The sequence below is a fragment of the Lepisosteus oculatus genome, chromosome 3 (assembly GCF_040954835.1).
Source record: "Lepisosteus oculatus isolate fLepOcu1 chromosome 3, fLepOcu1.hap2, whole genome shotgun sequence".
NCBI classification, from domain to species: Eukaryota; Metazoa; Chordata; class Actinopteri; order Semionotiformes; family Lepisosteidae; genus Lepisosteus; species Lepisosteus oculatus.
The window spans coordinates 41,189,427-41,206,379 of record NC_090698.1 but is presented as its reverse complement, the minus strand read 5'-3'; the positions used below and the strand labels follow the sequence as shown (position 1 = coordinate 41,206,379).

At 35.7% G+C, this 16,953-nt stretch overlaps 1 protein-coding gene across 1 annotated transcript; it reads right to left on the bottom strand.

Moving 5' to 3' along the window:
* Positions 1-1,385: 1,385 nt before the first annotated feature.
* LOC102683782 (endoplasmic reticulum aminopeptidase 2) lies at positions 1,386-16,324 on the bottom strand. The gene is made up of 19 exons (XM_006626780.3): positions 16,099-16,324; positions 14,583-15,181; positions 13,459-13,597; positions 12,380-12,514; positions 12,033-12,153; positions 11,071-11,225; positions 10,097-10,210; positions 9,651-9,782; positions 9,240-9,371; positions 8,432-8,500; positions 7,629-7,804; positions 7,250-7,329; positions 6,535-6,718; positions 5,563-5,719; positions 5,147-5,331; positions 4,589-4,750; positions 3,467-3,607; positions 2,110-2,191; positions 1,386-1,764 (listed from the first exon to the last, which is right to left on the bottom strand). Exons 2-19 carry the CDS (start codon positions 15,068-15,070, stop codon positions 1,618-1,620), a joined length of 2,799 nt encoding a protein of 932 aa, XP_006626843.3. The 5' UTR covers positions 15,071-15,181; positions 16,099-16,324; the 3' UTR covers positions 1,386-1,617.
* Between the last annotated feature and the right edge of the window lie 629 nt (positions 16,325-16,953).

Below are 16,953 nucleotides of genomic sequence, written 5' to 3'. Positions count from 1 at the left end.
CAGAACTAACATTATCAAGTGAATTTGCTACCATTCAATCTCTCTTTCATTAATAACCACATTAAAGATATGCTTGCAAGTTCTTCTTAAACCATCTCAGCCCTTCACACATTTTGACTGATAGCAAGACTGCAGGTTTATTTGCTGAACTCAGAGCACAGGAATAAAAGGTACTCCCAATGCTATTAAACTCTCTACAGTCCATACTATCCTACCCTAGACACCTGACTGCTGCTAATCCTGAGGAATGTTCCTACAGAGCCAATCAAACGATCCCCTTTATGCCTGTGGAATGTCATTCCAGGTGTGTCCACTTTGAAGTAGGAGGGGAGGCTTCAAACAGGCCTAAGCTTGCACCATCACAATAACAGTTAATATTTTTAAGTTTTCAAAATCATTCACAGAGTAACCTAGGGAAATCAGGCCACTACTGTGAATAGTAGAATAGTAGAATAGTATTGGTGGACTAGTAGGTGATACTCTTCACTCAGACCATAATTCCCAAACCCATGCCACAGCAAACTGACCAGGGAGACTGTGCTGTTGGAGGTGTTGTCCTTCAAATGAGATGTTAAACTGATGTCATTGGTCAGATCCCATGACACTGTTTCGAGGTTAGGAGTGTTAATCCTGTTGTTTTGGGTAAATGTCACTTTGGATGACAAAGTCAATATGATCAATATGAATATGCCCCTTAATTCATTTTTCCACCTGACATGCAGTACAGTGGGGCTGCTGGCACATAATAGTTGCAGTGTATCACTTAAGTGGGTGTTCCACTTCTGTGTTGAATGAAGTGGGTTCCTCCCATATGTAAATATTTTGTCAACATTGAAAATAAAATGACTATAGAAATGTAAGCTATATCTAAATACTAAAGTATAAGATACCGTATTAGTACACATGATTATATTCTCTTATTAAATACTGGAGTCCATAAAATAATTTACCTCATGCTGCCAACCATTTTGAATGTTCCCAGGACATACGAGTATTTATTTTATCGAAAGCATCAAAATTAGAATTTAAGAATGATAAAAAGCATAACTGTCTTAGAAGATTAAATCTATTCTAGCAGAAGGCATATTAATAATGACTTTGCAATTATAATTCTATGATCTTTGACATTTTAGGTCTTTGTATATGAAGGTATTTTGTACTATGAAAAGGCAAAACCATTCACACCTATTTATACACTTTCAGAACATTTCAAAAAGACATACTTTCAGAACGGCATGAGTAACAATGTTGATGTAGACATACAGGTAATTATTCTATGTACTACCTGTCAAGATATATAATCTCAAGTATTTACAACCACAGCTAATTCCTCTGGAATTTTAATATCACTCTCTAGGATAAATTAGAGATCAAAACAAAATATATTGTTTGTTAATTCATTTGTATTATTTATTAAAATATTAAACTAAACAAATTACAGAATAACATTGTTTCAAATTAAGGGTGTAAAAGTACAATTGTTTGTGACTGTACATGTTTTCATACAAAAAATAAAAAGGATTTGCATTTTCAAATATCAGCAATATTTAAATTGCAATTGGATACTGTGGAGCTTCTCTCAAGGAATTAGTAGTTCAGGTGGGTAGCTGCCTTCTCTCAAGGAATATTGTCCTTTAGCCACTTGTTTAGTACATGTAGATTCCTCTCTAGCCACCTAATGTTCTTTTGTATCAATTCTAAAATAACTTCAGTAACCTTTAATTCATACCCTTGTTCTTTTAATGAAGCAAAGAAAGTTCTAACCTGTAAACAAAAACAAAAACATACATTAGAATCTGGAAATCTTAACTTAATCATTCTAGTATTCTGCCTAACTGATATTGCTCATCCTAATGATAGCCTTCTGGTTTTCATTCCACGTATATGTACTGTACATCTCATCCAAACAGTGTAAAACCTTATTTTCCAGACTAAATGATGACTATAATTGTTTAATCTCTGGGTTGCAAAATACAAAATCTCTGTCACATGAGAGATTAAGGAAAAAGCATAATTAGGTTCCACTACATTAGTCCTAAAATGAAGTGACACCTGTGTAAAACACATATCCAAGTAAAATGTGAAACAAAAAAATAAGCAAATGCTAACCTCTTCCAGCTCTTGATTGGAAGAAAAATGAGAGGTGGTTCCAACTAGGATGCCTCTAATAGCTGATGATCCCAAATGAAACCTGGGGGAAAAAATACAACACACACAAATGCCAAATTAAATTTGCACTGGTGCTGCAGTTCACTACAGAGTCTTCATAACCCTTAAACATAAACAGGAAAATTATCTGCTCCCACTAAAAGACCCAGACTGTACACTGGCCCATCCGACTGGCCCATCAGGCCTTGGTTCTTCAGAAATTTAGTTTCCTCCTTTGGGGTTTTTCATCTTTCCTCTGTGGGTACTTGGATTGCACTGATATGGTCATGGGTGACAAGCTGGTGCAGTGGCCCTGGTGTGAGTGCATGCATGTCTGTTTCTGTCTGTGTACCCTGTGATGGACTGGCGTTTCACACAGGGTGTATCCTGCCTTTTGCCTGTGGTTTGCCAGGAAAGAACACGGATGTATGATATGGCCATATCGATTACCAATTTTAAAAAGTGTTATATCAAACAAAAAATGAACTGAAGTGAAATAAATTGTGATTCAACAGCATCCTACGATGAACTTACCGTGATGATAAAAATCTGAAAAAACTTTTAAAAAAATTTTTGGTTAGTACAGGAATCAAAGGGTATTCCTAATTTTAGAAGATGAAACAAATGTCAAAGACATTTAGTATATCTTGATATGTGGTTTCTCAGTTCATTTTCACAAGTTTACTTGAAGTTTTTGGTGCCGTAAGAAAACATTTTTTTTCTGAATAATGTTGAAACCTTTATTCAAAAGGGCAAACGGGGCAGAAATAGTCCCTAGGATATCATAAATTGAAATCTATGGCTGTGTGTCATTACTGCTATGAAGTCAAGGATAGTGCACATACAGAATGAGTCTGTAGAATTCCTTTTGAAAAAAACAATTATATTTCCTATTAAACACCAAAATATCTGATATATACTAATGCCAGCTGTATGTAAAATGATGCTATAGATTGAATTGTTACTTCTAACCTTAAAATACTATTTGAAAATAAAACCCAGTGTAAAAGCAGTCACACCCAGTAATTTGAGAAACATTTCAACATGATGTAGAGTTTAAAACCAGCATGAAAGGTTTTGCTGTTAAACTTTCAGGCATCACATGCAGATAATTTGTCACAAATATGCCCTGTAAGTAAATGCTTCTCTGTTGTGACAGATATTCAGAGATCATTTTACAGGAAAATGCAAGTCTTGTGCCCTGGGAAGATGTTTATTTATAGCGTTTCTTGTTTTGTGAAAGACTGTATATCTCATACACACATGCAAGTACATATTCCTAGTAAAAGTCTACTTTATGCAGAACTGAATCACCTACTTTTCAAGCAGTTTTCCCCAGTTTTGTCTGACAAAAGCCCAGGTCAGAGCCTGACCAGCTGGATTCCTGCTAATGGTGGAAATTACAGCAGGAAGATTCTGTGTTTTTATCACCTCTCCTTCAATGCTGAGCTGAATTAGTCTACAGCAGAACAGAAAATATACACACAGTTAACTGCACTGAGTTATAAGTCTTAGAAAATATTTAACAAAAGCATATAAACTATCAGTGGATACTTATTAAAATAACATTTCCACGTTTCTTTTACATGGAATTGAAGAAGTTCTTAATAGTTTTCCATACATTTACTCGTCTTTTTCTGTTGTCGTCCATAATACTCAGGGACTAGGGAGCAGGCACTGAGACTGCCAAGGACAAGAGTTTTCTCCCTGCTTGGTGTAATTGAGGAAGAGGACTGGGCTGGTCAGAAGGCTCCACGGTCGAAACGTTGTGTTCTCTTGCTTCTTTTTTTCAGCATGAAATAACCTATTATATGTTGTCTATAGTACTGTATATACATGAAGATAACAACATCCTGCACTCTGTATTTTCTTGTATTTAGGACTTCAGTGTAGTTCAGCCTTGCAGACTTTTAGCACTAATGTAAATCAAGTGCAGCTCCAGTTCTTCAAACAAAACATTGATTTGCTTTTATGTAAGGTAAAACAAATCAAGCAGATGAAAAACTCACCCAGTAACCCACTAGAGGGCAGACAAACACCAGGAGCAGCAATTCAAAACCCTAATCCTGAAAAGTCCCCAAAAATCATATCTGATTAAAGCAATAGCTGTTTTAATTAGCTATTGATCACCTGGCTAAGACATACACCAGAAAGCCATGTGGCTCTCCAGGACTAGTTTTCAAATTGTCTCCAATTCATTTTTGGGTGTACTGGTGTTCTTTATTGGGTTCATTGGGGTTACTCCCAAAATGGTCAAAGTTTTTCTTACAGCTTTTCATTAATTGTGTTTCTGAAAACATTTTCAACATGAAGGAAAGTAATGGTTTGATTACAAAAGAGTGATTTTTGGTTTAAAGATGCATGTACAGAATGTAAAACTAAACAACTTTGTTAACAGAATAAAAGTTATTTAAAAAAATATTGAGCCTATGTCACTTACTTGTTCAGTTTTTCAGTATCTTTGCTACGTGTCAGTGCATATAAAATCTTATTTTTGTCAGTAGAGGACAGAGAATGCTTGTATATTTCCAGAAGAAAGTTCCAGTCTTCTGTATTTTGGGATCCAACAGCATACACTGGCCTCAGCACATCCGTTGGCAAGCTGAGAGAATATTGGAAGAGTGTTAGTCAAAATTTTAGCACAATTAAAACAGCATTAAACAAAATGGCAAACAACAATCCATACTACTGATATTTTTTATTTGAAAAAGAAAGGATCCAGCTACTATGGGCATATTTCACACTGCTATCTTTATCAATTTTAGTCATGTTCAGACAGGCCATTACAGTATTCAGCCTTGACAAACGTTTCGAAAACAAAAGATTTACTACCTTAAGTAATTGTACACAACAACTAAAACTATAAAAGCAAGAGAGATGTAAAACATGTGCACAGTGCTTTAATTTAACTTTTCATAGTCAGAATTTATCAGCACAGATAACATAATTTAGGAGGTTTTTTGTGATTAACAAGTACATGAAGGAGATAGTTACTTACTTCTTGGTGCCATTTGATTTTGCCCATTCTTTGAATAGCTGGGTTGCCTTTTGGACACAGGGAGGATAACTAAGTTCACAGGCAAGTTCTAAAAGTTCAGTGCGAAGCCTCTTGTCTGACACTGAGCCTTCGTCATTCCACATCTGCTTGTCAATCACTTCTTTGAAGTATTCTAAGATATAACGCTGCAAAAGAAATTAACTGGAAATGAATTCAGGATAAAAGCTGATCTTAAGGACCAAGAGAGTTTTTAAACTGGTCTTCCCACTGTCCATATGCACTGTTCTTATAAAAATATAAATACAGTTTTTCTTATAATTGCTGTTGTATGACAAACTATGAAAGTTTATAGAGGACTTTATGACAATACTTTCTAATAAAAGGGAACAAAGAAAAAAACAAGACATAAAGACAACCTTCAAACTTTTCGCGGTATCTGAAATGTTTCTCCTTTCCATCATGTAGTGCAAGACATTCAGGTACAGTACACCCTGCATTAATGGGATACTGTCAACCTCCTTCTTCAGGTAACGTGTCAAGTTAAGGGCTCTGTCCAGTGAAAGTCTCCCTGTGCTGAAAGCAGAATGACATTACAAAAAAATGCTCAAATTACAATGAACTTGGTAGCAGGAACATGATAAAATCTCTCTTTACACATATCACCAGCTTGGTACAAAAGTAATTATCGTAAGTGGTGCACTTTTTACATATTCCTACAACAATGGGTAGGGAAAGACACAAAGACACATAGTCATAACCTCTTAATTAAGCTAATGAGCAGGTAATGAGGGAGGAAGCCCAGGATCCTACTACAGTACAGTAGATTTAAAATAAACTTACAAAATGTTTATCTCCACTCTAAAGTACTCCTAAGAGCACTCTTACTCCTTTTCTCAGTATCTCTAGCAACTTGAATTTATGGCCTAAAAGGTGAAATGGACCTATAAAATCAATTCTAAAGGGTAAAGTGTATTTTTGCAGTTGAGCTTTAATCCAAAGGCTGTTTTCAAAAATCTGCTGATTCACGTTTTAACTAAATATCAGCACAAAGCAATAGTGAATTGTGCACCAGCAGTTTGTGACTGATTTGTAGCATTTATTTAACTAAAATAGAGGTGACAGGAAACCAGAACACCTGGCAGAATCACATGCTAAATGAGGGAATATACCTGTTCTATACAGATGCCCAAACCCAGATCCATACCAGAACCTCGGATTTGTAAGACAGCAACACCAACCGCCATAACACTGTTTCCCCACTGAGCCCCCAGTTTTATAATTGCATACTGGCACTGCAGTGATTATTATAACTATCATTATAAATTACACTGTAGCAAATATATTTAACGAATTTACAGACCTGTAGCTTTCTCCATGAACATATTTACCTGACCAGCTGTATTGCGTTATGGATAAGGTTTGTTCTGTCCTTATTGCTTATTGCTGTGTGGTTCTGATTTAGTAATTCAATCAGCGAGTCCCATCCCTCTTCTCCATAATGCACAATATAATATCCATTCATGTCCACATTGAACTTTATCCAGTTCACCTCCCCTTCTAGCTGAATAGTGTCTATGTTACAAAAGAGTTAAAAAAGGCAATACTTTTAGAAACGTCTGCTTAATATGCAATGCCGCCGTAAACTTCACAAAACTTGATAAAGCAGTATCAGTTAGGATTGTATCAAAAAGTACTGGCCGGGATATCAGGGCTAATGCAGTAGCGGGGACATGGAAACAATTATTAGAACTAAACTACAGGATCAACTATCCTATGGGATAGTACAGATACTGTATATTGTAGTACAGTATGTCTATAGTTTAGATAGACATGGGAGGGATAGAAATGCTTGCTAATCTGATCATTAATTTACAATTGTTCTTAATCCTTAAAAAACAGTTGATTTGAAGTCTATTAGACTAACCAAATCAAGGTTCTCCAGGACCTGCATTAAAATCACGTCTGCCAGTGCCTTTTGTGCAAATATATGTGCAAATATATTTAATATAATATTATATAATAATATTTATTGATGCAGTATCATAGCAAAATGTCCCTCTCTTCTCCTAAAAACATAAATCTCTGGATTAATCTCTACGGTACCTGATTTTGTTTTCAACAAATGCCGCCGAACACTGCTGGAGCTATTTGTAGAGTAGGTTAGAGGAACATGCCACAAGTATCTGTGGGAAATAGAGGTCATGATGTTTTTCCTTTAAAGCAGAGTCATGGCAATGAAAAGGTACAGTACAATGAAATTGAAACTGCATTACTTATTTAAAAATTGTTAATCACTTATTAAGTGTTTCGGGGTTGAGAATGCATTCCTCCTAAGTTTAATTTTTTAACATATGGTGAAGTACATTTGCAGACCTTTGCTCCTGAGGAAGGCTTTTTGTGAGCAAATGTAAGAGGTAAGTTGGTTAAAAAAAGTTGGTTATAAAAATAGACAACACATTGGTCCCATTTAAACAAAGTATACCCTGACTGTAGTGCCACATATTCAGGGTCTTCCTGCAGCACTCCTTTGAGGAATCGCTCCTGATGAACTCTGACTTGCCGTCCCCTTTTTTCTACAGTAATCAAAGGGATTCCCATTTGCAGGGTCCAAGTGTTCATCATTTCTTTCAGATCCAGGTGCTGGCATGCATACCGGTGCTGAAATTTCAGGAAACAGGGTTAAACATACAGCACGTACCTGTAACAACAAAGTCAAGAGACTTAAAAATATATTTTAAAGGTAACAAATATTTGTAATTTAACTTCTTTGAGCACAACCGTCAATGTGTTATTGATATTTTCATTTAAAATGAAGATGTGCTACCAGAGTGATGTTCCAAACTTCCAGATTAATTATTGTGCAAATCCAATAAATTAATTATTTTTTATTCAGTACATTCAAGTCGCACAACACAAAGCTCTTGCTAATAAACTCAAAACTTAAATCACACCAATCGGCATTTGTTTATGTCCTGTATCTACTGGACACGTCTTTCAGAAAATTCAGTATAACACAGTACATTTATTTTAAAGTACATTACTTGGAGATTCTCAATTTTCCAAAATCATTCAGGTCCTCTTTATATTAGCTCCAGACTGTGATATTTGTAGACTATATACTGTATGCCTTTTGGCATAAAAAGTATTAAATTAGTAACTATATTGTCTCCGGTAGTTATCTTTTACCTGATGTTAAAAAACCCAATTCTCTATTTGTAGAGTTGTTTTCTCTGTCTCACTGTCTAAAGAGTCCAAACTGACTCACAGTGCCTCCAAGTTACTTACAGCCTTCCTTTCTGCTTCTGAGGAGGTGTAACAGAATCCCCCTGAAGAAAAATCCCTTTCAGCGCACGTCTGTGGAGAGCAAACAACCAGGAAATATACACAATAAGTAAATTATCTCTTAATCCCCAAAAGACAGAAACCATCAAAGACAGAACTCCAAAGATAAACAATCTTTCTAACTAAATATACAATTGAAAACAAATGTGGACAAATTACCAATAGAAATTACTCTTTCACTGACAGTGACCTTTTGACTTAATAAGGTACTAAGGTACTTTTAAATGAACATTAATAGTCTCAAGTGGAATGGCTGCATAATAGTTAACATTGTTGTCTCACAGTGCTGAGGCCCTGGGTTTGATTTTGGAACTGGGACCATATCTGTGCAGAGTTTGTACAGTATGTTCTACTCGTGTTATCACTGGTTTTCGCTAACTGCTCCGCTTTCTTCCTACAGTCCAAAGACATGCTGGTAGGTTAGTTTGTTTCTGGGAAAACTGGCCCTAATGCAGGTGTGTGGGTGTCTGTATTGGTGTGTGCCCTGTGATGGACTGCTGTCCCAAACAAGATGTATCCTGCCTTGTGGCCATTGCTCACCAGGATAGGCTCTGGCTCCCCTGTGATACTGTATTGGATAAAGTGGTTAAAAATGTTAACTAACTGATTCTTTAAAAAGTTAACTGCTTTTAACTATATTTACATCCTCTTTGTTAGCCTTGAAATGTGGGATACCTGATGTTAAAATGCTGAAAAAAAGACGAACATTAGCATGAAGGAAGCACACAACATATGATTCATGGGGTCTTACATTCGCCATGGTGTTCCAAAAGTCATCACTCTTTGCATTCTTGTAGCTATACCTGTGTAAGTAGCGAATAATCCCACTATGGAAGACTTCTTCCGTTAGGAAATCTTTCAACATATTCAGAATACATGCTCCCTAAAGAAAAAAAAACATTTATGGTTTTTTTTAAGATGTTCATCTGCTGCTTAAATGTATTACTTTTTTCTTAAAGTTGAAAATGTCCCAACAGTTTAACTAATCTTGACAACCAAGATGGTATTCCCATGATGTGCATGAAACCTCCAGCAGTCAATTGGTTACTTGCTTATTACAGTATGTACAAACAGACAAGAAGGTCTTTGGAATAGTGCATCCAAACTACCAGACCAACTGTCATGAAAAGCAGATTAAATATGAATGTGTAAGAAAGCCGACCTTATCATAGGAGACGGTGTTGAACATTTCCATAATCTGCACAGGCGTTTCTGCTGGGTTGGAGATCGGATGAGAAGAATTTAGAGAATCTCTTGACATGGCTCCAAAACACACATTCAGAAAGTAGTCCTCCTGGAAAATAGGTAAGAATTTCATTATTTTTTTTATATCTAAAAGTTGCTAAAAGGTTTCATAAGGCACCTGCTATGAACAAAAAAAACAGTGATGCACTACTAATTTGATTATATGCAAAAATATATGTAAAAATACACAAATTATAATACTAGAATAAAATCCAAACTAATCTAAATGATTGACACATTTGTGAAGGAACTGTTTTCTCGATACTGCAGACCTCCTAGATTGTGGTGTCTATGGTGCACACTCCAGCTGAATAGCAATAGTTACTGTACGTATTCAGGGGAATAACCTGTGCAGGTACTTACAATCTGAATCTCTGGGTAGGTGTTGTTCACAGAAACTCTCTCCATGTATCTGGCAAATCCTTCATTCAGCCAGATGTCATTCCACCATTCCATTGTCACCAGATTACCAAACCACTGAACAATAAACACCAGGAGATAACAGCAAATTATTTCAGATTCAGCTTGATTTTGTCAGGTAAAATGGGCAGTATTTGTGACACTTTCTTGAATAACTATAACACCCAAGTGCTTTTGGGTGTGTGACATCCATGCGCTTTCCGTGTAAACTATTGCTTTTAATATATAAAAACAACATAAGGGTACTTTAATGTTAATCATATAATTTTGACCTTTACTTTCATAAAGTCATCTGTGAGAACAAAAATGATTCATCAATTGTAACCAACACATGATCACTATTTAGCACTATTTATTTACAAATTGCCATGGGATTTATTCTAAAATATTCCTACTCTAATTTTGCTATTACTAATAAAAACTCTTACCAATTATCATTGACATACTTTAAATATACAGTATAAACTAACATTTATACCTCAACTGTAGAAAATCCATGTTCATACTCATCTAGGGCTGTCTTAAAGTTCAACCCTAGTTTATTATGTAACTCCCATTAGAGTTTGTTCAATAAGTGAATTAAGTGCACATTTAGAGCTTTGTGAATATGGCCCCAGGTCTGAATACCAGGTATAGTACTACTGTAACTGTACAGGTTTGTTGGCTTGGTTTATAAAACAAAAATGTTTATACCAGAAAATAAGAATGGAATAGAAGGTAGTAGGAGAAAGATCTGATACTAACTACAAATCCCATTACTTACAGTATGACCTCTACTTAGAAGGGAAAAGCGTCTTTTCTGGTAAAGCCAGGAGGAGCTCTGTTCTAACTCAGTAATAAAGTGATTGTTTATAAAGAACCTGCAGTTAAGGTACTAAACCGCATTAAAGTCATTAAGTAATGATTTCGTACACTACCTGATGTGCCAATTCATGACCTATGACTTTCGTTATCCACAATTTATCTAAAGCAGATGATGTCTGTGGATCATATAGGAGCGCAGTCTCTCTGTACGTTATTAGGCCCCAGTTTTCCATAGCCCCTGACTGGAAATCTGGTATAGCAATAAGGTCTGGGAAAGACAAAAACACACTCATATATCATCAAGTTTAAAAACAAAAAATAAACTCCTCATACCAAAAAATACTGTTCCTTTTGTGTTGGCTATTACAGAAAGATATTCTCAATACTGTATTCGTTTTATCCAAGAAAATCCTGCCCTGGCACAAGTTAATAGAGTTCTCTTTAACCTGAAACAAAGAGAATTTTAGTAACACTTCAATGATGTTTTATAAAATACCGAAAGTTAATATCATGGTCTTGTTAGACAACAGCAGGATAGAATGCTGTTTTCTGATTGGTCAATCTGGTAGAGGACCCAGATTTATTAAAATAGTAAAAATATTATAAATTAAGTATCACCAAGTCTAAAGAACCCCTACTGTACATTCATACATTACACCTCCAATCCTGAAATATGGCAGGATGTTTTATGCAATGAAAAGCTATTTTCTTACATTTTTTTCATGATTTTCTAAATGTAAAACACTTTTTAACTGAAACATGTTATTTCATAACAACAGTCCAAGAAGCATGCTGTTACCAAATATCACCTCTTCTTCAAGTCATGGAATATAAGGAATTAAAAACTCTCCTATGTACAGTTCAAAAGTTCAAAAATAAAGGTTTATTCCAAGCTGAAAAAATAAGAAAAGAAACACAACGTTTTGGCTGTGGAGCCTTCTTCAAGTGGGAAGAAACATTGTATTTTTTTTTCTTCTCTTTTCAGCATGGAATAAACCTTTACTTGTTCCATTCTCCTATGTATTTAATTGAGATCATTTATAGTGTCTCTTTCAATTTCATTTTATGTCCTTACCTTGCTTAGGCAAAGGATAACTGATGTTAAAATAATGTTCATAGAACTCCAGCAATTTTACTGATGCTTCAAGGGCATAGTGAGTTTGATTCCACTTCTCAGGAACAGCATATACTGAAACCTGTTAATATTCAAAACTAAAATCAGAAGGCTTTCCACTTTACTGTCCATTTAAACAGAAGAACAGACAAATATTTAGGCAGGACTCTGGGAAACCATGGAAAGGACAAACTGTACTAAATGCAAGAAAAAAAGTATAAAAATGGCAGAGAGGAATATTATTATTGTTGTAACTACAAGCTACAATAATTGTATTGCTTTCAATAATATGGATATACTGTACATACCTTTATCCCTGATGATGTGGTGGCACTGACTGACATGAAGTCACAAACTACATAGGCTACCAGGTAAGTGCTCATTCTGACACTCTTGTCAAAGTGGTCTTCGAGCAAACCACCTGCAAGCTCCACAGTCCGCACCTGAGGACACCAACAACAACAACAACAATAGTGAGTGCTGAAAAAAACAGTCAATTCATTTAATTTTTCTATTTAATTTTTAAAAATAGTTTCATTTATGGGGGCAGCACAGTGGCACAGTGGTTAGTATTGCTGTCTCAAAGGGATCTGGGTTACACTTTGCATGCCATTACTATTACTTGCCAGGCTAGGTCCTGGCTCCCTCGCAACACTGAAATGAATGAAGTGGTTAGAAAATGGATGGATGGATATATCCATGCTACTTTCCTCTTTCATCCTCAGGCCTGAAGAATGCTGAATAGCTAACACTTTTTAGCTTTTCCCATTTTCTGCCAATGTTTCAGTCTTTATGCACCAGTATCCTCACTACACAGATCAGGTGGATAAGTGAGAAATTACTTAACATCCTTCTTTTACAAACAGGGACAAAACGGTCAGTAAAGGGGTCTTAAAGTCTCATCCAAAAGCTGACACTTCCTATAGTTACAATGTATTTAGTTGCCAGTGGTACTAGTTTAGAAATTGTGGACCAGAGGAACCACACTAACTGGGTAACCTACACCTCTTAATACAGCAGCCTTGGGTTCATTAGACGTCTTCCAGTTCAAAGCTGACCAGGCCCAACTTCATGTAGGTTCTAAAAGGCAGTAATAGTACTCCTGCTGGACTACATTTATTCTATTTGAGGCCCATCTTCATGGGCCCATGTTGAAATTCATGGCTGCTTAGATGTGAGGATGTGGTATAGTGTGGCATTAGTGTAACTCACTGCATTAGAAATGAAATACTGTGTTCATCTTATTGCCCTCTCCTCAAATTCTTCAAAAACTTACTCTTTTGCTTAAAATGTAAAGCCAATGAAACAAACAGAAAACAGCAAATAAAAGGTAAAGCCAGGAGATTTCATGTTATGAAAACTACTCCTTCAAGCCAACAGCTCTTACCTTGGGCATGTTGGACAGGGCGATGTGTTGCTTTTCTCTTCTTATTTTGATGGAGAATGTGGCTTTGAAAAAGGGCTCATCAAAGCAGGGAAAAGCCATCCGTGCAGCAGTAGGCTCGAAATCTGTGGCCGCCAGTATCCTGGGAATAAACAAAACAAGGAAATTATCACAGCATGTTAATAAGATGCTTGCCAAGCAATCCAGCCTATACTGTATTATTCAGGCTAACATTTCAAGCACCAATGTAAATTTGTTTAGTGTGACTGAAAAAATATTAGAATCCTCTAGAATATTTATCACGAATCAAGCACAGCATTCATTTTATTATTTTTATGAGCTTTTTAATGCTGATTATGAATCTTCGTATTAATTACTTAACACTTATTTCTTATCAAGAAGTGGTATTCATAACCTGAAAACTCTTGTATTAATTGTAATTTTTGCATATCAAACATAATGTTTCCTATCCATTTTGAAATGGCGGGTATGTCGATCCAAATTTCTTGTCTTGTCTTAGCTAAAACATGTTTAGCATTTTGGATTTTAATATGCCTGATTTTATTTTTAGAGTTGGTCTTTTTCTGTACTTTTACTACACTCTTTTTAGCATTTTAATCACATTTAAACAATAACATTATAAGCAAATTAAATATCTTCAAATCCAAGATAAAATAGTAACCCATAACTATTCTAAAAACCTTCTCCTCAAGAATTTATGCTACTCTTTATCCAAAATGCAGTCAAAATATATATGATGATGCTTACTTTATATATATATATATTTAGATGTTTTCTCATGAAATGTGTATAGAGCATGTGTATAGAGCAGGGAAGACCAGCCTTGGTCCTAGAGATCCCCACTCCTGCAGTTGTTTTATGGGTCACTTACAGATCATTTAAGGGCTTGAAACATTTTTGTTTTGAACACTTAAGCAGATGTAAGTAGCTCTCAAGCTTTACAGCCCTTCATTTATTTAAACTACCTTAAAGTTAGCATATCAAATTAAACTAGCAATTTCAATTGTGAAATTTGACTATTTTAAGGGTAGTCTGTTAAATCTGCTGGACTGTGGCTCCTCTGGACCAGGGTAGGCCAGCCCTGATACAGTAGACAAGCAATTTACCTTTTTTCACCGTCTTTGGTCTGGTAGGTACTTTTATAGAGGCCATCATATCCGTCTGCAAGATTGGCTTGGAATTCAATGTACAGTCGATATTTCCTTTGCTCATTCAGAGGCTCGGGGGCCAGCAAAGCAATCTGCTCATGTGGCGGATATTCTAGTATTCTTACAGTCTGGCCCAGACCACCAGACCCCCAGTCCTCCTCAGGTATGATGGTTGTTTTTGTTATTCCAAGATCTTTACTGTGCAGGATGACATAACTGGTGCTATGTTTGACATCAACTTCAATTGTCACAGATCCAGTAAAGTTCAAAGTGGTCAGATTGGGATGAATCAGAAGGTCATAGTGGTTTGGCACTATGCTCCTAGGGAGTCTCATTTTGTTCCAGGGAAACAGCTGACCATTGGTAGCCATAGTTTCATTTGAACTACCTTTACAAACCAACATCAGCTGAAACCACGCTGCTAGTTTCAACATCATCATTTCCATTGTTGTTGGTGTTCAAAAACTATCCTCTGAAATTAAAATGTAATTTTTAAGAACATTCTATGGTTCATAAAAATGGAAACTTTAAAAGTATGTACATATCCAATGTTGTTTCTGCAAAAAAAAAGATCAATATGTGAAATAAATAATTTGCATTTAGCAACAGTGTTTAATTTATAGTACCAAATTCACATCATTTTGAATTTCCCAGGCTAGATGCATTATAAATCATATGTAACATGCTTTCCTTCTGATTATACTGCAACAGCCTGGAATACAGAGGCCAAAGCACTCTGAGCTTTGACTATGAACTTGACCTGTAAATAGTGTAGGTCTGAGTGAGGACAAGTGGACTTTTGAATTACTAGGTCCCTAAACCTACTCTTGCAAGGTACTAAATGTGATACTTATTTTTGGTCTGAGTTGCCCTACTTACAGTTACTCAGCTATTTAAACTTACTTACAAAAATGATTTACTTAGGAACTTAGGGTTCCGCTGGAATACTGTATACAATTCTTAACCCCACACACAATTGCTCGGGCTGTTAAAGGCAACTGTGCATAAAAAATATGTTGCTAAGTCCTAAATACTATTTTGCGTATTATTTTGCCTTACAACAGACATAATAGTCAAAAAACCTAAAAGCATTTTTACAATACTATCACAGAACAAAACTACCAAACACCATTGTGTTGGTACACATACTGTATATAGAAGTAAACGTTTCGTATACAAATGTGCTTTATTACATGACAGATGATCTAACAAAAATGTAATTCTATATCTAATATAATGAATATATCATATAAAACATGACAAATACTTCATGCTGGAACGTCAGTATTTCAACAGACAATCCGGAAGTCTTTTAACTGTACGGTGCGAGTTTGAATTTACTAAAATAGCACCTGCAAAACTTGTATCGTCGGTACAGTATATCCTGTAATGTTTTTAAGTGTTTTCTTTGACTTAAAAAATATAATACCGGGTAACAATCAAAATGTAAATGAAATATTCTCCTGTGCAGTACCTTTTCATGCCTTGGTTTCCTCGCTCGACGATGACTCTAAGCTCTACAGTAATCTCACTTTCACTTCTTTCAGCCTTGTCACTGCAACGCTCGCAGTGCATTTCTAGTGTCAGAGGTGCAAGCGATTCATTCCAAATGAGACCACAAAAATGTATCTTTCGCGATTCAACAAGAAAACATTTTATATAATTTGTGTACCATGACCTTTAACCTTTACAGCATGCGGAAGCCGTTAAAAAGACTTTAAAGGCATAGTAATCTCCTACATTTTTAAACTAAAACTTAACAAAATCGAATCCGTCTGAAGACTCTTTCCATTTTGGATTCCTTTTACAGATGCAAATAATATTTTAAAAATAATTTTGTAGGAATTAATTGTTGTGATAGCTTTGGTTAAGTTTTCCTCTCGGTAGGGTATGCACTTCATAAAGAAATCAGTATACATAACATCAGAGACCAAGTGTGCCGCTTCTGTTATTTACGGTAATGAAAGCTTAAGGCTCCATTGAGTGTTGCTGTATTAATAAAGTGCCGTAGGAGGATACTGAATGTTTTAAACCACGCAGTCAGTGAACAGCAGACGGCGGAAGAGGAACCGGTTTGTGGAGATAACGTCTCCAGATACATGCCATTTTAAAATGAGGCTTCATACCTCTAAAATAACAGGTAAAGAATATTTATTAGCAAGGAAGAACAGAATCAAATATTACAGATAGGGGGTAATGCCCATTTTAATACAGCATCTCAAATTACAAATAACCCTGCATCGTTGAAGAATTATTGATTCATTGACAGTTTAAACTGGTCACAATTTTTAAATTAGGAGTAAGGTAACAGATTGATCTCTTAATGTTC

What these genes read in the sequence shown, in the direction of transcription:
- LOC102683782 (XM_006626780.3), bottom strand. Translation starts at nt 15,070, where the DNA reads ATGGAAATGATGATGTTGAAACTAGCAGCGTGGTTTCAGCTGATGTTG. An exon ending in TTTGGAACACCATGGCGAAT is followed by an intron (nt 8,501 to 9,239) that starts GTAAGACCCCAT and finishes TGCTCTCCACAG; the next exon opens with ACGTGCGCTGAAAGGGATTT. An exon ending in AAATCAAATGGCACCAAGAA is followed by an intron (nt 4,751 to 5,146) that starts GTAAGTAACTAT and finishes ATATTCTCTCAG; the next exon opens with CTTGCCAACGGATGTGCTGA.